Source organism: Oncorhynchus tshawytscha, linkage group LG30 (genome assembly GCF_018296145.1).
Source record: "Oncorhynchus tshawytscha isolate Ot180627B linkage group LG30, Otsh_v2.0, whole genome shotgun sequence".
Lineage (NCBI taxonomy): Eukaryota > Metazoa > Chordata > Actinopteri > Salmoniformes > Salmonidae > Oncorhynchus > Oncorhynchus tshawytscha.
The window spans coordinates 39,094,839-39,116,525 of NC_056458.1; the positions used below are offsets into that span (position 1 = coordinate 39,094,839).

Below are 21,687 nucleotides of genomic sequence, written 5' to 3' on the forward strand. Positions count from 1 at the left end.
CAACCTTCCCTAGCCTGGTCCCAGACCTGTATTTGTGTTGGATGAAACAGAGGCGTTGGCTGAGCACATACAGATCTGGGACCAGGTCCTTCCCCCTCGCTACTCCGCACTGCCCAGTCCCACCTCAGAGCCACGTCCCAGCTAAAGGCCCAGCAGACAGGGACCAGGAACTGGCCAAACGGATGGCTAGCAACCAGGGGCCACACACAGAGCACGGCCAAGCATGAGTCTGTTACTACCTCTCTTTAGGAAAGTAGTCGCTCTCTCCACAATGCCTGATGGAGGGAAATTAAGCAAAATGAAATTGAAACTTGACATGGATGGGTTGCTTAGATTAACAAAGAAAGGGAAAACCCATTTTTAAAAGTAATGGTCTATATCTAACTTCAAGAAATGAAATATATCATTGAGTTACTAGTCTTACTATGACCCTAAATCTTTACATTGCAATCTCTTTAGAAAATAATGGAGCACATATCCAACATCACAGCTAGAGGGCGCTCAAATCTCAATTGAGAAATGTAGTGAGCTGTACTAAGATGCTATGGCTGGTGTAAGAAATGATTATCCTAATTAATGTTTCTATTTCACATCAGAGCTCACCCATATGATATTTTCTACATAAACTACATACCACAAACAATGATGTAGTCCTGTGTAGCTCAGTTGGTAGAGCATGGTGCTTGGAATGCCAAGGTTGGGTTTGATTCCCACAGGGGACCAGTAAGTTGCTCTGGAAAAGAGCGTCTCCTAAACATAAAATGCAATAACAACTTACCCCAAAATGGAATACTAAAGTGGACTTACCGGACTTCTTCTTTCCAATGGGTTCCCTGTAAAGGAGAACAAATTGTTAGAAGTACTTAACTTAAAGAGCCAGCAAAGGAGTTAGGAACTTTTAATGACATGGAAATCCTTTGTAATTATTTCTACCTACTGATTATGTCTCTGAAAATATAAAATGTTAACCCTATGAATAACCACACATTATATTTATTTCATTCATGTCTTTTCAAGTTTTGGGACTCACTTTTAAATAAATATTTTGATTTGGTCTCCTCCTATACTCTCATTTTCAATCAAGTTAACAAATGCATTACTGAGATTTTATGCTAGCCATGCAGGCTCTCTAGTCTAGATGAGCGAAACTAAACTCTGAGATTCATTGCATGTCTACAGATGTGTTGACCTTTTCTCCAGATGGGAAGTGATATGGTTCATATGTCCAAAACATCATATCACTATTGTTTTCACATTTTTGATGGTATGGCGGTATTTGGAGTTTTTTGTTTGTTTTGGAATAGTAAAAGTTAAATATGTAAATATGTTTTAAGAGTAGTGCATGACACTAGGATGTCAACATATTAATTCTAAGGTCAACACCTGCAAGGACGCAGGCCCCGACGGTATTCCAGGGTGCGTTCTCAGAGCATGCGCAGAACAGCTGGCAGGCATATTCACAGTAATTTTCAACCTCTTCTTGTCCCAGTCTGTAATCCCAACATGTTTTAAGATGACCAGTCCTGTTCCTAAGAACTCTAAGGCGTTATGCCACAATGACTTCAGCCCTGTAGCACTCACTTCTGTAATCATGAAGTGCTTTGAGAGGCTGGTTATGGCATACATTAACTCCACCAGCCACCCTAGTGTCATGACTCTCCTGGCTAAGGATCCAAGGCCTCAGATCAGCTTGGCAAATGGCTGAAGATGACCAGACCCATCTCACCCACAGAAGAGGGGGGGTGGTCTGGGCCGGTTTTATGACATCTCACGGCAATTGTTGGAATGTGCTTTGTTACAGAGATATTTTGCCGCCCAAAATCTCTAACATCCATAGTGAACTTTGGAACAATATTTCTAACATAGGAATGTTAATAATTGTCAGTGGGATCTAAAGAATAATCATTATCACATTGATTATTATTTTGTGATGTCATTAAGAAAGGTATCAAGACAATACTGAAACTAGGAAAGTGGACACATTCTATCTGTTAAGTTTACATCCAAATGTTGTATAAAATATATGATTATAGGTGTGAGTATTTTTGTTAAGATATGAATGTGATTTTACTTTTCTAATAAGATAATTGTTTTTCATATTAACTATGCACAGTTAGTAGACACGCCCCGAATGAGGTCAGAGAGCTTGTCAGCGTGATGGAACCACTTTACGACCAGAGTGCTTAAAAGGACTAGCTAAGAATTAACATAAGAGGTTGGAAGCACTGAAACTCCCAACCTCAACACTAGATGAGACGATAAACGCACCTACCAAACCAGAAAAGCGTGGCGCGTCAGATACATGTGGGAAATGGTTGAAACATTGAACCAACACGAGGTGAAGAAGATAACCTCACCTACCAGACCAGGATACCGCCAGTCTGCAGCTGCACATGTAAAGTGCTTCAAACTTTGACTAAAGACGAGATGGGAAGGAGAAAATCCCATCTAAGATAATCATTGGTGCATCTGAATATCACCTCTGAAAACACTCCACTACAAGCACAAACAACTAAGAAGAAGGACATTGTGACATCTGTGCCTTACACCCATGGGCAAGCCCACTGAAACAACCTTCCCGAGAGGGCTTGGTTCTGACCGAGATAGACAACGAACGAAGACATTCAACACATAAATACATTCATTATTTTCTTACCCCAAACAGGCAGAAGTTCATGTGCAAAGTATACGATTAATGTGAGAATAGTTATAGAATGTATCCACGATAAATATCCTTTTCCTCTCTACAGTCGTGGCCAAACGTTTTGAGAATGACACAAATATACATTTTCACAAAGTCTGCTGCCTCAGTTTGTATGATGGCAATTTGCATATACTCCAGAATGTTATGAAGAGTGATCAGATGAATTGCAATTATTTGCAAAGTCCCTCTTTGCCATGCAAATGAACTGAATCCCAAAAAACACATTTCCCTGCCACAAATGGTCATTGACTACAGCTCAGCGTTAAAACACCATAGTGCCCTCCAAGCTCATCACCAAGCTTAGGACTCTGGATCTGAACACCTCCCTCTGCAACTAGATCCTGGACCTCCTGACGGGCTGGCCCAAGGTGGTGAGGTTAGACAACATCAACTCCACCACGCGAGCATGCCCTCAAATCCTCAAAAGGTTCTACAGCTGTACCATTGCTTGGTATGGCAATAGCACAGCCCTCGATCGCATGGTGCAACAGAGGGTTGTGAGGACAGCCCAGTACATCACTGGGGCCGAGCTCCCTGCCATCCAGGAACTCTATATCGGGCAGTGTGAAAAGAAGGCCCAGAAAATCATAAAAGACTCCGACCACCAAAGCCATAGACTATTTTCTCTGCTGCTGCATGGCAAGAGGTACCGGTGCATCAAGTCTGACACCAACAGGCTCTTGAACAGCTTCTATCACCAAGCAATACGACTGATAAATAGCAAACAAAATAGCTAGACAGACTATCTGAGTTGACCTTTTTTTTCAAAGGTTGAAAGTCATGCGTCCTCCGATACACAACCCAACCAAGCCGCACTGCTTCTTAACACAGTGCCATCCAACCCGGAAGCCAGCCGCACCAATGTGTCGGACGAAACACCATGCACCTGGCAACCTTGGTTAGCGCACACTGTGCCCGGCCCGCCACAGGAGTCGCTGGTGGGCGATGAGACAAGGGTTTCCCTACCGGCCAAACCCTCCCTAACCCGGATGACACTAGGCCAATTTTGCGTCGCCCCACGGACCTCCCGGTTGCGGCCAGTTGCAGCTAGTTACGACAGAGCCTGGGCGCGAACCCAGAGTCTCTGGTGGCACAGCTGGCGCTGCAGTACAGCACCCTTAACCACTGCGCCACCCGGGAGGCTGTATTTGCAATATTTGTCTGAATGCACACTCAAAGGGCCCTACACACTCACACACAAATACTCACTCCATCATTTGCTTCCTTACACGTAATTTGCACATACATTTATACTGACTCTACACACCCACCCACATACAAGCTGCTGCTACTCTGTTTATCTTATATGCTGTAGCCTAGTACCCTTACCCCTAAACATATCTACCTCCCTCACTCCAGTATCCCTGCACATGTAAATATGGTATTGGAACTGACTTTTTAAATATTTCCTGAATATAGTATGCTTACTTACTTTGTGTATTTCATATTTCCTATTCTTATTTCTCGTGTGTGTGTTTTCATGTAATACATTATCATTGATTATTGCATTGTTGGGTTTTGAGTTTATAAGAAAGGAATTTCACTGTGACATTAAAACTTTAAACTTTTATGGCTTTCTCCATTCCGTTTCATACTCAACCAAACGGACACAAAACAGACAGTGAAGTAATCCAATTTGTAAATGTTTTAAATTACTTACCATTGTATCAAAATATATTTTTAGGCGATACTGGAAAAATCCATACTGGTATCTGGACCATATAGCCCAGCCATAGTTGATAGTGAGTCTCTGATACTGGGTTGAATGAGAACATGATATTGTATCTGTTCTGTCTGTTTTATCCACTAGGACAGCAATCCTCAATCCATTCTCATCAGGAGGCAGCTAATTCAATGTCCAGTTGCTAGTGAAAACTGAAGTGGCTAATTCAGACTTTTTTCTCCCTCCCTCCCTCCCTCTCTGTCCCTCTCAATTCAGTTAAAATTTAAATTTAAGGGGCTTTATTTATTTAACATAAGTGAAATAACCAATGAAAAATTAACAGTAAACATTACACTCATAAAAGTTCCAAAAGAATAAAGACATTGATAACATAATTACCTAGAGATTAGCGTATCTCAATTCCATTCAATTCTCTCTCTCTCTCTCGGACGGACATCAAAGTGTTATTTCGGTTACTGGCCCAACGCTCTAATCACTGGGCTGGGTCTCTCTCTCTCTCTCTCTCTCATTTATTCCTGGCAACTGTCCGTCTTATTTTCCTCTAAATTCACACTCTCAATCACATAATGCATTGTTCGCCTGGCAACCCTGTTGATTGCACTGGCCCAGTCGTAATAAATCTCCAACCATTAGTTTGCCCATCCATTAGCAGACAACCCTAGGTCCACCACTAGCCTGGCTTATCAAAGGGAAGCAGAGGGCTAGAGATATGGCCGGGACTATACCAGTATCGTGATACTCGTTAGTATCGTGGTAAGGAAACAAAACAAAGTAGATTTAAAATCAAATCAAATGTTATTGGTCACATACACGTGTTTAGCAGATGTTATTGCGGGTGTAGCGAAATGCTTGTGCTTCTAGTTCTGACAGTGCAAGAATATCTAACAAGTAATGTGTAACAATTGCGGAGCAGTTGGCATACCAGGCGGTGATACAGTCCGACAGCATGCTCTCAACTGTTAATCTGTAAAAGTATGTGAGGGTTTTAGGTGACAAGCCCAATTTCTTCAGCCTCCTGCAGTTAAAGAGGCGCTTTTACGCATTCTACATCACAATGTCTGTGGGTGGACCATTTCAGTTAGTCAGTGATGTGTACACCGAGGAACTTCAACCTTCTCCACTGCAGTCCCATCGATGTGGATAGGGGGATGCTCCCTCTGCTGTTTCCTGAAGTCCACGATCATCTCCTTTGTTTTGTTGACGTTGAGTGAGAGCCCTCACCTCCTCCCTGTAGGCTGTCTCGTTGTTGTTAATCAAGCCTACTACTGTTGTGTCGTCTGCAAACTTAATGATTGAATTGGAGGCGTGCTTGGCCACGCAGTTATGGGTGAAAAGGGAGTACAGGAGGGGGCTGAGCACGCACCCTTGTGGGGACCCAGTGTTGAGGATCAGCAAAGTGGAGATGTTGTTTCCTACCTTCACCACCTGAGGGCAGCCCGTCAGGAAGTCCAGGACCCAATTGCACAGGGCGGGTTTCACACCCAGGGCCTCAAGCTTAATGAGCTTGGAGGGTCCTAGGGTGTTGAATGCTGAGCTATAGTCAATGAATAGCATTCTTACATGGGTATTCCTCTTGTCCAGATGGGATAGGGCAATGTGCAGTGTGATGGCGATTGCATCGTCTGTGGACCTATTGGGGCGGTAAGCAAATTGAAGTGGGTCTAGGGTGTCAGGTAGGGTGGAGGTGATATGATCATTGACTAGTCTCTCAAAGCACTTCATGATGACAGAAGTGAGTGCCACGGGGCGATGTTCAGTTACCTTTGCATACTTAGGTACAGGAACAATGGTGACAATCTTGAAGCATGTGGGGACAGCAGACTGGGATATGGAGACAAACTAAACACCTTCTTTGTCTGCTTTGAGGATAACACAGTGCCACGGACGCGGCCCGCTACCAAGGACTGTGGGCCCTCCTTCTCCGTGGCCGACGTAAGTAATTTAAACGTGTTAACTTCTTTAGGAAAACAGCCCTAATGTTGGAAACAAACATCATGTCATCTAGTCACATGTATTTATTTTCCAAGCTATAGCACACAATATTTTACATACAGCAGGTTGTTAAAGGACCAAAGAATTTGCATCGTGTTTGGGAGTCAGAACAGGGTAAAAAAGACCACGCCATACTGGGATAGACAGGACCCCACTGAGGACTCAACTAGGTAGTGTCCAGTATACTGTACATTAACAAGAGACCAAATCAGCCCTCCCCTCATGCCAAATTAGTTTTCATTGGACCATGGATTAGCCAATCATGGTCATGGAGACATTGAATAGGACTGGGTCCAATATGGAGCTTTAGGCCTGTAAAACTAAAACACAGCTGCTCCCTTAACCCAAAGCAAGCCCATTCCACTACCAGCAACCAGACCACAAAGGTCTAATAATGAACTAGCTGTATGGGGTGCCAGCCATTTCTCTCTTCTATACTGACTGTATAAAACATTAGGAACACCTTCCTAATAAATATTGACTGCCCCCCCTTCCCTCAGAACTGCCTCAATTTGTTGGGCATGGACTCCGCAAGGTGTCGAAAGTGTTCCACAGGGGATGCTTCCCACAGTTGTGTCAAGTTGGCTGGATGTCCATCTCACCTCTATAGCTCTCCGCTCTCCCCTCTATCTCTCTACTCTCCCATGCCTGCTACTTCAATCTTTCTGATGGACAGACAGTGACATCCCTCCCTACTCCGGTAGATTTATAGGAGGGCTGTATTTCATCCCTCCATAGAGACCCAAAGAGAGAGGGGCTGCTGGTGCAATGTCAGCCGAAAACAATGTCTGCATTAGGAAAGAGCTGTAATCCAATTTGAATAAAGATAAACCAAGGTCTTTTCTAAATTCATCTGCCTCTCCCTCCCACCTTCCATCCTCCCCTCCCGCTGTCCCCAGTAGCAGATGCTTGGGATTTGTCTGTCTGAGATGTAGCTAATAATGTATGTGTCCTTGGCAACAGCCAGAGGGAACTAGCTCTGGTCTGTCTGTCTACGGAGGTGACCTGACAGGAGCCATTCATACTGGCCAGATCAGTGACAAGCCTTGTATTCTTCTCCTTCCACAGAGAGCCATCTCCTCTGCAGTCACTGAACACACCATGCATATTGTAACAGACAATCAGGCAGCCATCTTTGATTGTGACTAAGGTACTCACAACTGCAGTAATGTCGATGGCCAACAAACACAGAGGAATGATAAGCATCCCTGTTGAAAAGCTATCGTTTGGACACCTACTCATTCAAGGGTTTTTCTTTATTTGGACTATTTTCTACATAGAATAATAGTGAAGACATCAAAACTATGAAATAACACATCATGTAGTAACCAAAGAAGTTTTAAACAACTGAAAATATATTTTATATTTGAGATTCTTCAAAATAGCCACCCTTTGCCTTGATGACATCTTTGCACACGCTTGGCATTCTCTCAACCAGCTTCACCTGGAATGCTTTTCCAACTGTCTTGAAGGAGTTCCCACATATGCTGAGCACTTGTTGGCTGCTTTTCCTTCACTCTGAGGTCCAACTCATCCCAAACCATCTCAATTGGGTTGAGGTCCGGTGATTGTAGAAGCCAGATCATCTGATGCAGCACTCCATCACTCTCCTTCTTGGTCAATTAGCCCTTACACAGCCTGGAGGTGTGTTGGGTCATTGTCTGGTTGAAAAACAAATTATAGTCCCACTAAGTGCAAACCAGATGGGAAGGCGTATCGCTGCAGAATGCTATGGTAGCCATGCCGGTTAAGTGTTCTTTGAATTCTAAATAAATCACAGACAGTGTCACCAGCAAAGCATCCCCACACAATCACACCTCCTCCTCCATGCTTCACGGTGGGAGCCACGCATGCAGTGATCATCCATTCAGCTACTCTGCATCAAACAAAGACACAGCGGTTGGAACCACAAATCTCAAATTTGGACTCATCAGACCAAAGGACAGATTTCCACCGGTCTAATGTCCATTGCTCATGTTTCTTGGCCCAAGCAAGTCTCTTCTTCCTATTGGTGTCCTTTAGTAGTGGTTTATTTGCAGCAATTCGACTATAAAGGCCTGATTCATGCAGTCTCCTCTGTAGTTGATGTTGAGGTTTGTCTGTTACTTGAACTCTGTGAAGCATTTATTTGGGCTGCAATTTCTGAGGCCGGTAACTAATGAATGTGTCCTCTGCAGCAGAGGTAACTCTGGGTCTTCCTTTCCTGTGGCGGTCCCCATGAGAGACAGTTCCATCATAGTGCTTGATGGTTTTTGCAACTGCACTTGAAGAAACTTTCAAAGTTCTTGAAATGTTCTGCATTGACTGAAATTCATGTAATGATGGACTGTCATTTCTCTTTGCTTATTTGAGCTGTTCTTGCCATAATATGGACTTGGTCTTTTACCAAATAGGGCTATCTTCTGAATACCCCTACCTTGTCATGACGAAACAAATTCCACAAATTAACTTTTAACAAAGCACATTTGTTAATTTAAATGCATTCCAGGTGACGACCTCAAGAAGCTGGTTGAGAGAATGTCAGGAGTGTGCAAAGCTGTCATCAAGGCAAAGGGTGGCTACTTTGAAGAATCTCAAATATAAAATATATTTTGATATGTTTAACACTTTATGGGTAACTACATGATTCCATATGTGTTATTTCATAGTTCTGATGTCAACACTATTATTCTACAATGTAGAAAATAGTAAAAATAAAGAAAAACCCTGGAATGAGTAGGTGTGTCCAAACTTTTGACTGGTACTGTATATAGTTGATGTTCATTCACAATCTATGGATTTGAGTGTAAAACGGAGCACAGCAAAAAAAATGAACTTGCATATCTTTGCAGAAAAGTGTCTGGTTAAGATTCGACAGCGTAGATGAGATTGAAACATTACTCACATAAGCCGTGAAGTAGTTTTTGGGATGTGAGAGTTGAACACCTCTCGGCATACATAAATATAACACATGGGCCTAGCTTTGTGGGAAATGCATTTGAGCATTTAAACGCTTCTCGGCTTATATACTGCCAGTCAGACATAGATAAGAAGCTGTCTTTTATAGAAGAAAAACTGATATATAAACAAATTAGGACCTGTCAAAAAGTGAGGGAGAAGCAGAGAGCATCTGAGAAGCATCTGGTTTGACACATTTACATATTTCTGGGAAGAAAACCTAGTCTTGCACACCAGCCGTCCCTGGGAAAGCAATAGCTTAAAAAACCTGGTAAAATATGGTTTAAGCCATAAAAATTACCTTTCCAACCAAACCCAAGTGCCTGACATAGAAATCCATCACTTATGTCACATGATGACAGACAAGGTGACCAGTCACACACCTTGGTTGACAGCTGTTTTTCTGTATTTGATTTTTATTAAAAGGTTGAGGGTCTGAACTTAATATCATGGTCTCTCAGAAAACCCATAACCACTAGTAACCCCTCCTGCCCTCCAGACATCTGGTAGTTGTGTGGTGACTTTATGACCTAGTGTTGGCACATTGTAACTGACAGGCTGGTTATGACACTAATGTGTGAGATTTACAAGAGAGGGGCCTGCCTTTAGACTCCACGGAGCTCATGCACCCTCAGATGTTCCGCTCCTCTCATGTTATGTAGCTCCCACTCAGGGAAAACCAACAACTGCTCCCCCGTCCACTACAGCAATACCAGAGGGAGCATGACATCATAGTCCTTACCCTGTATTATACTGCTTGGTATGGCAACTGCTCGGCCTCCGACCACAAGGCACTACAGAGGGTAGTGCGAACCACCCAGTACATCACTGGGGCCAAGCTTCCTGCCATCCAGGACCTCTATACCAGGCGGTGTCAGAAGACTCCAACAACCCTAGTCATAGACTTTTCTCTCTGCTACCGTACGGCACGCGGTACCGGAGCGCCAAGTTTAGGTCCAAGAGGATTCTAAACAGCTTCTACCCACAAGCCATAAGACTCCTGAACATCTAGTCAAATGGCTACGCAGACTATTTGCATAATCTGGGTAGTCTCTCCACACCACTGCCACTCTCTGTTGTCATCTATGCATAGTCACTTTAATAACCTACATGTACATACTACCTCAACTAACCGGTGCCCCCACACATTGACTCTGTACCAGCACCCCCCTGTATATATTGTTATTTTTTACTTGTTACTTTTATCTCTTATTCTTATCCACATTTTTTGAAAGTGCACTGTTGGTTTGGGGCTCGTAAGTAAGCATTTCACTGTATGGTTGTATTCGGTGCATGTGACTAATACAATTTGATTTGATTAGATCGAACCTATTACTGATGGATTGGCTTGTTTCAACATAACATCGTGGTCAGGTGGTCAAAAAGCTACTCCATGAAAGAAACCTGCACACAGCATTATGCTATGCATGTCTTTTTTTATTCAGAGTGTTTGTTGTTGGCCCAGCACTGGTGTGAACTTTGGGATGTGTATATCACTCAGAGACATTTCTGCTGTGCATTCGACTGAGCGACAGAGCGTGCTTCTTAAACTAGAAGGTGTGATTCATGGCTTACTCTTTGGGTGGGTTGAGGTCTTCAGGTCGGGTTTCGAAGAACACACGGACCTCCTCACACTGGGAGATGTACACAGGCAGCTGAATCAGAGCCTGCACAGGAGACAGAAACACAGGAAGTTTAGAAAGTTCATCAAATCAGAACCAAATGCTGTTATTGTATTAATATTAGGGGAATGGGAGAAGTCGTGTTTAGCAGGAAGTACCTAGCCTGTTTGGTTTTAGTGGTGTTTAGCAGGAAGTACCTAGCCTGTTTGGGAGTAGTAGTGTTCAGAAGGAAGTATCGATGCGGTCTGGAAGTAGTAGTGTTCAGTAGGAAGTATCTAACCTGTTTGGGATTAGTGGTGTTTAGCAGGAAGTATCTAACCTGTTTGGATGTAGTAGTGTTTAGCAGGAACTCTATGTATCTAGCCTTTTTGGGAGTAGTAGTGTTTAACAGGAAGTATCCAGTCTGTTTGGGAGTGGTGGTGTTAAGTAGGAAGTATCTGTATCTAGCCTGTTTGCCAGGGGGACTTCATATTTGACATACCATTATAATGATACAGCAGGATGAATGACAGATGCTACATGAGAGGTGCTACGTTCACATACCATATCCCCTTGAGTACATACAGTAGGCCTCTACCAAGGGATTTGAGCTGCAATACACACAAGCCATCACCCGGCTAGCCCACACTGACATAAATAACCCATCTACCTAGATGGAGCCTAGTCAGCACTCTGCCTAATTCTAATCTATTTCCTGTTTCTAATCTAACATCTTTGATCCTTTTTCCCTGTGGGGGCCGGCAGGGCTGTGGCTCTCAAGAGATGAAAGGCTAACTGGCCTGAGAATTCTTTTTCTCTTTATCAGCCAAGCCTCAAAGGCCTCAGCACTGAGGTGGTCAAACAAAGAGAATTGCCTCAGTGATCCAACTGATCCAATTTCCAGAACCAGCTGGTGGGTCTCACCGACCGCACAGTCATTATTATCACTCTGTGCAGAGAGGTAAGTATGCAGCACACTCCTCGCTGCCATGAGGCATTTCTCAAGGCTATCACAGGCCCAGAGCCAGCATACGTCTGCTTTTAATAAGGCTAAGTGCCTCAGTACTGTCCTCCCAGAGAGGGGCGACTCTCTCTCTCCCACACAGCCTGAATTATGATATCAAACCTGACGGGCATAAAACACAGGCCAACCAGATTTCAAGGTGCCCTTGTCCGGTGTGACAACTTGCCCTTTTAGGCTCACTGTATGGGAAGCTGTGCCAATGGACTGGTCATGCTAAAAGTGTGAGAGGATTGCCATAGTCTCAGCTGAAACCCTGTTCTCCATTAACCTCAGGGTGTGTGTGTGTGTGTGAGAGTGAATGCCCAGTTGTTAATTCAAAGTTTAAAATGCATTTTTTAAAGAAAAATCGGATATTCAGCTGAAATGATACAGTCGGCTAAGAGTCAGATGATGAAAGGCTTTAAGTGTTGACCTCCAGAGGATCCCTCATCCCCTGGTCCTGGTGACTGAACCTGGTGTACTGTGTCTGAGGTTAGGATGACCATCCTCCCCCTGGATTTCTCCCCCCTCCACTCTGCCTGTGACCTTGCCAGTCATTAGTATTCTACCCAGAGACTGGAAGCCAGGAGGCACATTACAGCAAATGGACTTTACAGCAGACAACATTTAGACGATTGTGTGTGTGTGTGTGTGTGTGTGTGTGTGTGTGTGTGTGTGTGTGTATATGTGTGTGTGTATGTGTGTGTGTATATGTGTGTGTGTATGTGTGTGTGTATGTGTGTGTGTATGTGTGTGTGTATGTGTGTATATATGTGTGTATATGTGTATGTGTGTGTGTATGTGTGTGTGTATGTGTGTGTGTATGTGTGTGTGTGTGTATATGTGTGTGTGTGTATATATATGTGTGTGTGTATGTATGTATGTATGTATGTATGTATGTATGTATGTATGTGTGTGTGTGTGTGTGTGTGTGAGTTAGAGGACAATGAAGGTGGGAGAGAATTTCCAGATATATGTATACACAAGATTAGATTGGTAGTATATTAGATTAGCAGTAGATTAGATCAAATTAGGTTAGTAGTAGACTATATTAGTAATATATTAGATTAGTAGTAGATCAGAAGTAGATTAGTTTAGACGTGGTAGATTAGAGTAGATTAGTAGTAGATTAGACTAGATGTAGATTAGAAGTATATTAGATTAGTAGTAGAGTAGATTAATAGTAGATTAGATTATCTAAAGAAACATGTTATTAAGAAAATGTAGTCTATTTCAGAAGAACAGAATAGCATACTTGGAGTTGTCCTTACAGTATGTTAGGCCCTGATCTGCCATTTGGCTGTGGGCTACACTAGTTCATTTAGCAGACAAGATTTGGTTAGATATCCATGGCATTATTTGATATTATTTTATAGTATGAAGAGTACAATTGAACATAGCTGAATAAAATAGAAAGGATATTTTCTCCAAACTATTTGAGGGAGTGCGCACATACGGCTATTCTGTGTTGAACATTTAACAAAGAAACAGGTACTCCTATGTGCTGATTTAGAGTTGTTTATGTAACTTTAGTTGTGATACAAATGTTGGGCTATTTGTTTTGATTTTTAATACATTCTAAGGCTGCATGATGCGACTTTTTTCAAATCATCATAAGTCGCATGAAAGGCATGAGCTCTGCTTTGTTTTTTTTTGCGCAGGCTGCACACACTTCATCAGTCTCTCATTCACAATTTGACAAGCAACTTGATAATGCCTCGAATTTCCCAGCTTTCCCTTTGTGTGGCCATAATGCCCTCTAAAAAAAAATCCATGCCACATGGATGTGGCCAGTGGCCGTTGTGCCCTTGGGCTGAATATAATAATTATAATTTCCTTCTCCCGGCTGCGTGCTGAAGAACCTCTCATGGCTTTCCGTCACGTGATCAGGGTTTTCTCACAGGCTACAAGTGAAGACAGCCACTTCGGGGACGCAACTGCAAACGTTTGTATCTAATTACGAGATGCATATGGAAGATATTGGAAGAACTGTCCACATTTACTTTTCATCAGCCAACAATATGAGTAGGCCTAACGAACAGTAAAAGCACTAGCCTATGTTAATCTATCCCCCATAGTATAAAAGTTAACTCATTTTCCAAACATGGTCTGGGATAGTTGTGGGATGTGATAGATTTAAGGGAACAATAGCGGTAATAGGGTACAACAGCGGTAATAGGGTACAGCAGCGGTAATAGGGTACGGCAGCGGTAATAGGGTACGGCAGCGGTAATAGGGTACAATAGCGGTAATAGGGTACAATAGCGGTAATAGGGTACAATAGCGGTAATAGGGTACAATAGCGGTAATAGGGTACAGCAGCGGTAATAGGGTACAACGGGAGTGCAACCCTACTGTATATGGTCCATCCAGAACATCTGGAACAGGTGCTTGAGGAAGGCCTGCAGCACCATCAAGGAGCTCCCATACCACAGCCACAAGTGTCTCACTCCCTTACCGTCGGGGAGACGGTATCGGAGCACGAGGTCTGATGCCAACAGACTCAGAGACAATTTCTATCTACAAGCCATCAGACTGCTGAACACTTGAACTGGACTGAACACCTGCTGTGATTCTCTGCACCTTAGCACACATGCACTCACTCAGATGCGCACACACACAACTGCTGCAACCAGACTAATTATGATAGCTAAATAATGCACAATTGAAACACTGGTTTCAGATGGACTACATATCATTGAAAATGAGACCCTGGTTTCAACAGGCTCCGCTGATTAAATAAAAGTTAAATCTGAGTCATTGTGCTTCCAGGATACTTATGCTATAATATGTATTATACTCCACTGAACAACTTACTTTATATTCATATACTTATCTTGAATTATTTCTTATTGTTGTTGCATTGTTGAGCAGGAACCTGCAAGTAAGTATTTCATTGGACGATGTATACTATGTGCATCCTTCCCATACATACGTCTAATAAAATAGAAGCTCGATACTTGAAACTTATATATTCTCCAGGCATCAACCTCTCCTTTCCTAAAAGCAGAAACTCCAGCATGGGGAATTCCATGTGAGTCAGGTTCATACTTCACTCAGAATTTGACAGAAAGGTTGAAATGGTGATCCTCCGAGCCAAACATGAAAGGAACCATAAAGTAAACACCTTCTACGTTTCACTCTGTCAGCCTGACCAGCCCCCCCCCCATCCCTCCAAACCAGCCAGCCTGACCAGCCAGCCCCCCCATCCCCATCCCTCCAAACCAGCCAGCCTGACCAGCCCCCCACCCCCACCCCCACCCCTCCAAACCAGCCAGCCTGACCAGCCCCCCATCCCCACCCCTCCAAACCAGCCAGCCCCCCATCCCCATCCCTCCAAACCAGCCATCCTGACCAGTCCCCCATCCCCATCCCTCCAAACCAGCAAGCGTGACCAGCCCCCCATCCCCATCCCTCCAAACCAGCCATCCTGACCAGCCCCCCCATCCGCATCCCTCCAAATCTTTATTTAACTAGGCAAGTCAGTTAAGAACAAATTCTTATTTTCAATGATGGCCTAGGAACGGTGGGTTAACTGCCTTGTTCAGGGGCAGAACGACAGATTTTCACATTGTCAGCCCGGGGGATCCAATCTTGCAAACTTACAGTTAACTAGTCCAACGCAATAACGACCTGCCTCTCTCTCGTTGCACTCCACAAGGAGACTGCCTGTTACACGAATGCAGTAAGCCAAGGTAAGTTGCTAGCTAGCATTATACTTAATAAATAAAAAACAATCAATCATAATCACTAGTTAAAGACACATGGTTGATATTACTAGATATTATCTAGCGTGTCCTGCGTTGCATATAATCTGACTGAGCATACAAGCATCTAAGTATCTGACTGAGCGGTGGTAGGCAGAAGCAGGCACATAAACATTCATTCAAACAGCACTTTCGTGCGTTTTGCCAGTAGCTCTTCGTTGTGCGTCAAGCATTGCGCTGTTTATGACTTCAAGCCTATCAACTCCCGAGATGAGGCTGGTGTAACCGAAGTGAAATGGCTAGCTAGTTAGCGCGCGCTAATAGCGTTTCAAACGTCACTCGCTCTGAGCCTTCTAGTAGTTGTTCCCCTTGCTCTGCATGGGTAACGCTGCTTCGATGGTGGCTGTTGTCATTGTGTTGCTGGTTCGAGCCCAGGAAGGAGCGAGGAGAGGGACGGAAGCTATACTGTTACACTGTCAATACTAAAGTGTCCATAAGAACATCCAATAGTCAAAGGTTAATTAAATACAAATGGTATAGAGGGAAATAGTCCTATAATTCCTATAAAAACTACAACCTAAAACTTCTTACCTGGGAATATTGAAGACTCAAGTTAAAAAGAACCACCAGCTTTCATATGTTCTCATGTTCTGAGCAAGGAACTCAAACGTTAGCTTTCTTACATAGCACATATTGCACTTTTACTTTCTTCTCCAACACTTTGTTTTTGCATTATTTGAACCAAATTGAACATGTTTCATTATTTACTTGAGGCTAAATTGATTTTACTGATGTATTATATTAAGTTAAAATAAGTGTTCATTCAGTATTGTTGTAATTGTCATTATTACAAATAACTCCTTTTTTAATTTAATTTTTTTAAATCGGCAGATTAATCGGTATCGGCTTTTTTGGTCCTCCAATAAGGGGTATCGGTATCGGCGTTGAAAAATCATAATTGGTCGACCTCTAATGTGTACCCCATCTCTCTCAACAGTGACCTGGCTTCATAAACAAAGGCACTCTTGCAACATGCCAGGGAATATGTTGTTTTTAAGAGCATGACCACCTTGCAAAACAGTTACCAGGCAAAAAAGGCAGTTTATAGGGCAGCCCTTTCAAATGAAACACAAGGCCTGGTGATGTTGCTGACTGGGGCTAGCTCAGCACTGCTCATAACCTCTGCACTGCATAGTGGACAGATAGCTTCCCACAGAGATTCCACAGCACCACTATTGCCCGCCACAGAGGTGGATTCTTCTTTCCCTTCCCACAAAGAGCAAAACACATTCTCTGCTTAGTTTTTTCTCAGTCAGCCATGTTCCAGACTGCCTTCAGTTTCCTCAATGTCTAATTCCTGAAGAAAATATATTTGAGGATGACTGATTTTGTTATCTTATATTTCCCATTGGGCAATGATAAACATAGAGAATATGCATGTTTCCAACATTCCAGCAGCATACCACCCTGCATACCAGTGCTGGCTTTCTTCTGAAGCTAAGCAGGGTTGGTCCTGGTCAGTTCCTGGATGGGATGCTGCTGGAAGTGTTGTTGGAGGGCCAGTAGGAGGCACTCTTTCCTCTGGTCTAAAAAAATATCCCAATGCCCCAGGGCAGTGATTGGGGACACTGCCCTGTGTAGGGTGCCGTCTTTCAGATGGGACGTTAAACGGGTGTCCTGACTCTCTGAGGTCATTAAATATCCCATGGCACTTATCGTAAGAGTAGGGGTGTTAATTCATCCCCCTCCTCTCCCCTGTAACTATTCCCCAGGTTGTTGCTGCAAATGAGAATGTGTTCTCAGTCAACTTACCTGGTAAAATAATGGATAAATACATTCAAAAAAATCCAAGTGTATTGGGTCTTTGTATAGAGAAACACATCAACTAAAGCAAAGCAGAGAATGGATATGACAGGTCAGTGGAACTAGATGTGACTCTGGCCTCTGGGAATCATAGCTGGTGAATACATGGAATTCAAAACAGTCTCACTCTGACAGCCATGCTATCTGAAAGCCCTCACTGCTGTGCCTATCACAGAGCACATACTTGGATTTCTAAACAACAGGAGTCCTTGTTCAATTGTTTTGGGTGGCAGAAAGGCAGCCTATTGGTTAGAGTTTTGCTGGTTCAAATCCCTGAGCCGACAAGGTGAAAAATATGTTGATGTTCCCTTGAGCAAGGCACTTAACCCTAATTGCTCCTGTAAGTCGCTCTGGATAAGAGCGTCTGCTAAATGACTAAAATGTTCAAATTTGATCTGTGAAGTGAACCACGTGAGGGAAGGCTATGGGAAGCAGGCTCAAGGATACATTCCTAGCTCTAATCTGGACTTCTATCTACCACAGAGATATGGTCCTAACACTCAAGGATTTGGTTCCCCTCCAGGTTTCTTTCTGGGCCCTATTGTTGTTTCTTCCATGATGGGTGACGAGTGTGAAAGCTTTAATACCCCTGAATTTCCCCACCAGCTGAGTCAGTACTCACCCTGCAGTACTCGTTGATAGGCCTCAGGCGCTTCATGGCCACATCCCTGATATGGCTTCTCCTGAACAGGATCTTCCCTGGAAGGAAGAAGAAAACCAGTCTTTAGAATCTACAGTTTATGTCTTCCAAGGATAAAGGCTCAAACTGTATGAGTATTCATGACTTGTTTTCCTTTTCAATGGTGTCGATTCACAGTAGTTGTGGCAATTATACAAGCAGGCATACAACGTGATAAATACTCCATACCTGCACTATTCGGTTTTTCCTGAAAATACTGTACTGACTTTTTCTAAAAAGCCTACACTGGATACCTTCCCATGCAGTATACCATGTAGGCTACATGAACATTTAACCATTCAGGAATGTTATTAAAACCTGCTCCTAAAGAAACACACTAATCTAGACTAAAGACTGATTCACTTTACTCCCAACAAATGATCTCATGGTACATTTGGAATGGTAACAGTAGGCTTACATACAGTATGTATGTTACAGTTGTGAAGGACAATGACTTGTCTTCATAGAGTGGGCTTGTGTAAAGACTGCAGTCCAGTCCATTATATTGCACAGCTACTATCTTAGGCTAATACAGTGGCCTCATCAATAACCCAACTCTGACAGCACAATGAAAGTCATTAAGTGCACTGTGAATTGTTGGCCTTCTTTATCATATAGTGGATGGCATCTATATTCCGTTCTTATCGCACAGCCACAAAAATGGCCACCGCTGGGAGTCTGGATTTGGGTCACTGGAACAATAACAAGAAATGGATACAAATAGGTCTCAGAAAACCTATTAAGTTTTCTGGTATGCAGGAAGTTGGGAGCAGACTGGTACCTCTCTCTCCTTTTAACCATGGAGGACCCGTTTGTAAATTTACATTACAGAGCCATGGGACCGAGGTATTAAGTCAGGCCAGTAAAATATCAGGTCAAAAAGAGAGATCTTAGAAGTGACTGTATCTCCTCATCAGGGGGCTTATGATATTTGTTAAGACTGCTAACACGGGCACATCTAAGCCGTACAAAGTGAAATATAAGTATTACACAGGGGATCCATTTCCAAGCTCTCTGGGTCAAGGGAAAAGTGCTGACTCAACACTTCCCACCCATTTTGTATGTGCCACATTCTCAGTTGACGAAAGGCCTGTTTAGGGAAAAATAAAATGTCTGCTGCTGTTACAGTACAGATTCAAACCTGGGCCAGGCAGACTTCATTGCAACTCTGTGGCCAGAGTGGCCAGCTGGGTATCAAACAGCTAAGTATGGAACAGAGAGAGACTAAGTATGGAACAGAGAGAGACTAAGTATGGAACAGAGAGAGACTAAGTATGGAACAGAGAGAGACTAAGTATGGAACAGAGAGAGACTAAGTATGGAACAGAGAGAGACTAAGTATGGAACAGAGAGAGACTAAGTATGGAACAGAGAGAGCGGGAACAGGGAGGAGCCTCTTCTCTCAGGCTCTCTACTCAACAGAAGACACCCCAGGTCAGGATAGCCACAGGAAACGTTCATGTGAAACAGTAGTGTCCCTATTGAATGGGCAGATGATTATATAAATCGTTTAAAATCTTTATTTAGTTGATGTCTCATTTGTTCTGGATGCAATCATTAAGAGCTGAGATAAAATTAAATAAAAATATATTAAATATTCAACAAATCTGTCCTCTTGGGAGACTAGATCGTTCAAGTCGTTCAACTTGATCTCACAAACAAGGGAAAAGAATTGAATGTGTTTCTTCTATCATTAAACATCTGCAATCATTCTCCACTACTAATGTTTACAGAGTTGGCTCATGAATTGAGTTTCAGGCAGAGTGCTGGAAAGAGATATTTCCAATGAAAGGCTAGATAGATTGCAGGTGTGTTTAGTAATTACAGAGGTCCCAGATGGTGACTCTTGAATACAGCCACTTCATACGCTGCTGTAGAAAGGCCTAGTATGTTACCGGCACACCACACTCAAATTCAACAATAGTGGTTGGAGCGTTGGACTAGTAACCAAAAGGATGCAAGATCGAATCCCCAAGGTGACAAGGTAAAAATCTGTTGTTCTGCCCCTGAACACCTAGGCTGTCATTGAAAATAAGAATTTGTTCTTAACTGACTTGCCTAGTTAAATAAAGGTAAAATAAATAAAATAAAATACAAGGTTTGTATTTCTCTGTACAATACTAACGGTTGTACAATATGATATTGCTACACAAGTGGACATAAAAATGGGCTGCTTAAGGACAATAGAAGGATCCAATGTATTTAGTTCCATTGAATTATTCAGTTCCATGGAACCATTTGTGTAGCTGGCATGTTTGAAGTCAAAAGAGCAAGTTTGCTCCTGATATGACTAAAGGAAGCTGTGTGTGGAGGCTGACATACAGAAGTTCCGGTTGTGAAAGTCACTGAGGTTGTCAGCCAACCAGACAGCCTGGATATAAAAACATTCATCATGAAGTCCTCTGTCAACAGTTGATCAACTGTTCTCCTTCACAACGTTGAAGAAGTCGACTGGCGACTCATATCCAGAATCATAACCATGGTGAGGCAGGAAAACACTGAGCGGACATTTTGCAGATGCAAACAGAACCACTTTGCTGATCCTAAGAGGCCAAAGAAGTGAAAACAAAACGAGAGGCCTTGAAGTACAAACCAAGCCCTGACAGGAAAACCACTTCCGTGTCTTGTTGGTTTGGTCTGAGTCGACCAGATTGGCCCGTTGGTCTGAGACTGCTTGCCCTGACCATGTGGTTGTGAGTACAGACAGAAATCTGCTGTGCAAATCAGGCCATGCCACAGTTTGTAAAGAGCTGAAGAAGTCAGTCTGTGACTACAAGACAGCTAACAGAATGTCTTTCTGGTCCTGTTCTGAAAGACGAGGAGGTGGAGGAAGGGAAGACGTAGGAGTTCAGATGGGAACCACCTGAAAAAATGTTGAGCTGTTCAATTTCATTTCATTCAAGAAGGGGAGACAAACATAACTTAAAACAGCAGGCCTGGATGTTGACGTCTACTCTGTGGGAATGGAAGTAGTGGGAGTTTAGAATACAGAAAGAACCTAAACGTGGTTCTGAACTTCTACCCCCAATCCAGAAGACTGCTAAATGGCTAGTTAAATAGTTAACCAATAGCTAACCGGACTATCTGCATTGACCCTTTTGAAACGTCACATACGCTGCTGTTACCGTTTATTATCTATCCTGTTGCCTAGTTATCCCTACCTATATATACACATATCTACCTCAATTACCTCATACCCCTGCACATCGACTTGTTTACGGTACCTTGTGGATAAAGCCAAGCAATTGATGTGTTATTCTTTTTATTTCTGTTTTTCCTTCTCTTTGCTTTGTTGGGAAGGGCCAGTAAATAAGCATTTCACTGTTAGACTACACCTGTTGTTTATGATGATAAATACAATTTTATTTCATTTGGGATTTGAGTGCTCAGAATTAATCTTTTCTCACAGATGTATGAGCAATGAATATACATGTCTAAAGCATTTACAACAATATATGAATCAACGGAGGAGAAGAAAAGACTGTGGGAGTAATGTGGTCTAGTCTCCCTGGTTAGT

General features: G+C 42.9%; 1 protein-coding gene across 3 annotated transcripts in view; it reads right to left on the reverse strand.

The window, feature by feature from the left end:
* Window positions 1–21,687, reverse strand: part of sh3pxd2b (SH3 and PX domains 2B) — a 54,733-nt gene that overhangs the window by 11,992 nt on the left and 21,054 nt on the right. For 2 of the 3 annotated variants that reach the window (XM_024393533.2, XM_024393532.2), the window contains exons 4-7: window positions 18,114–18,190; window positions 10,893–10,984; window positions 808–833; window positions 240–275 (exon numbers count right to left, since the gene is read on the reverse strand). In XM_024393533.2, the coding sequence (XP_024249301.1) occupies window positions 240–275; window positions 808–833; window positions 10,893–10,984; window positions 18,114–18,190 (231 nt within the window). The remainder of the gene's footprint in view (window positions 1–239; window positions 276–807; window positions 834–10,892; window positions 10,985–18,113; window positions 18,191–21,687) is intronic. The other variant, XM_024393534.2, reaches the window with a different exon arrangement.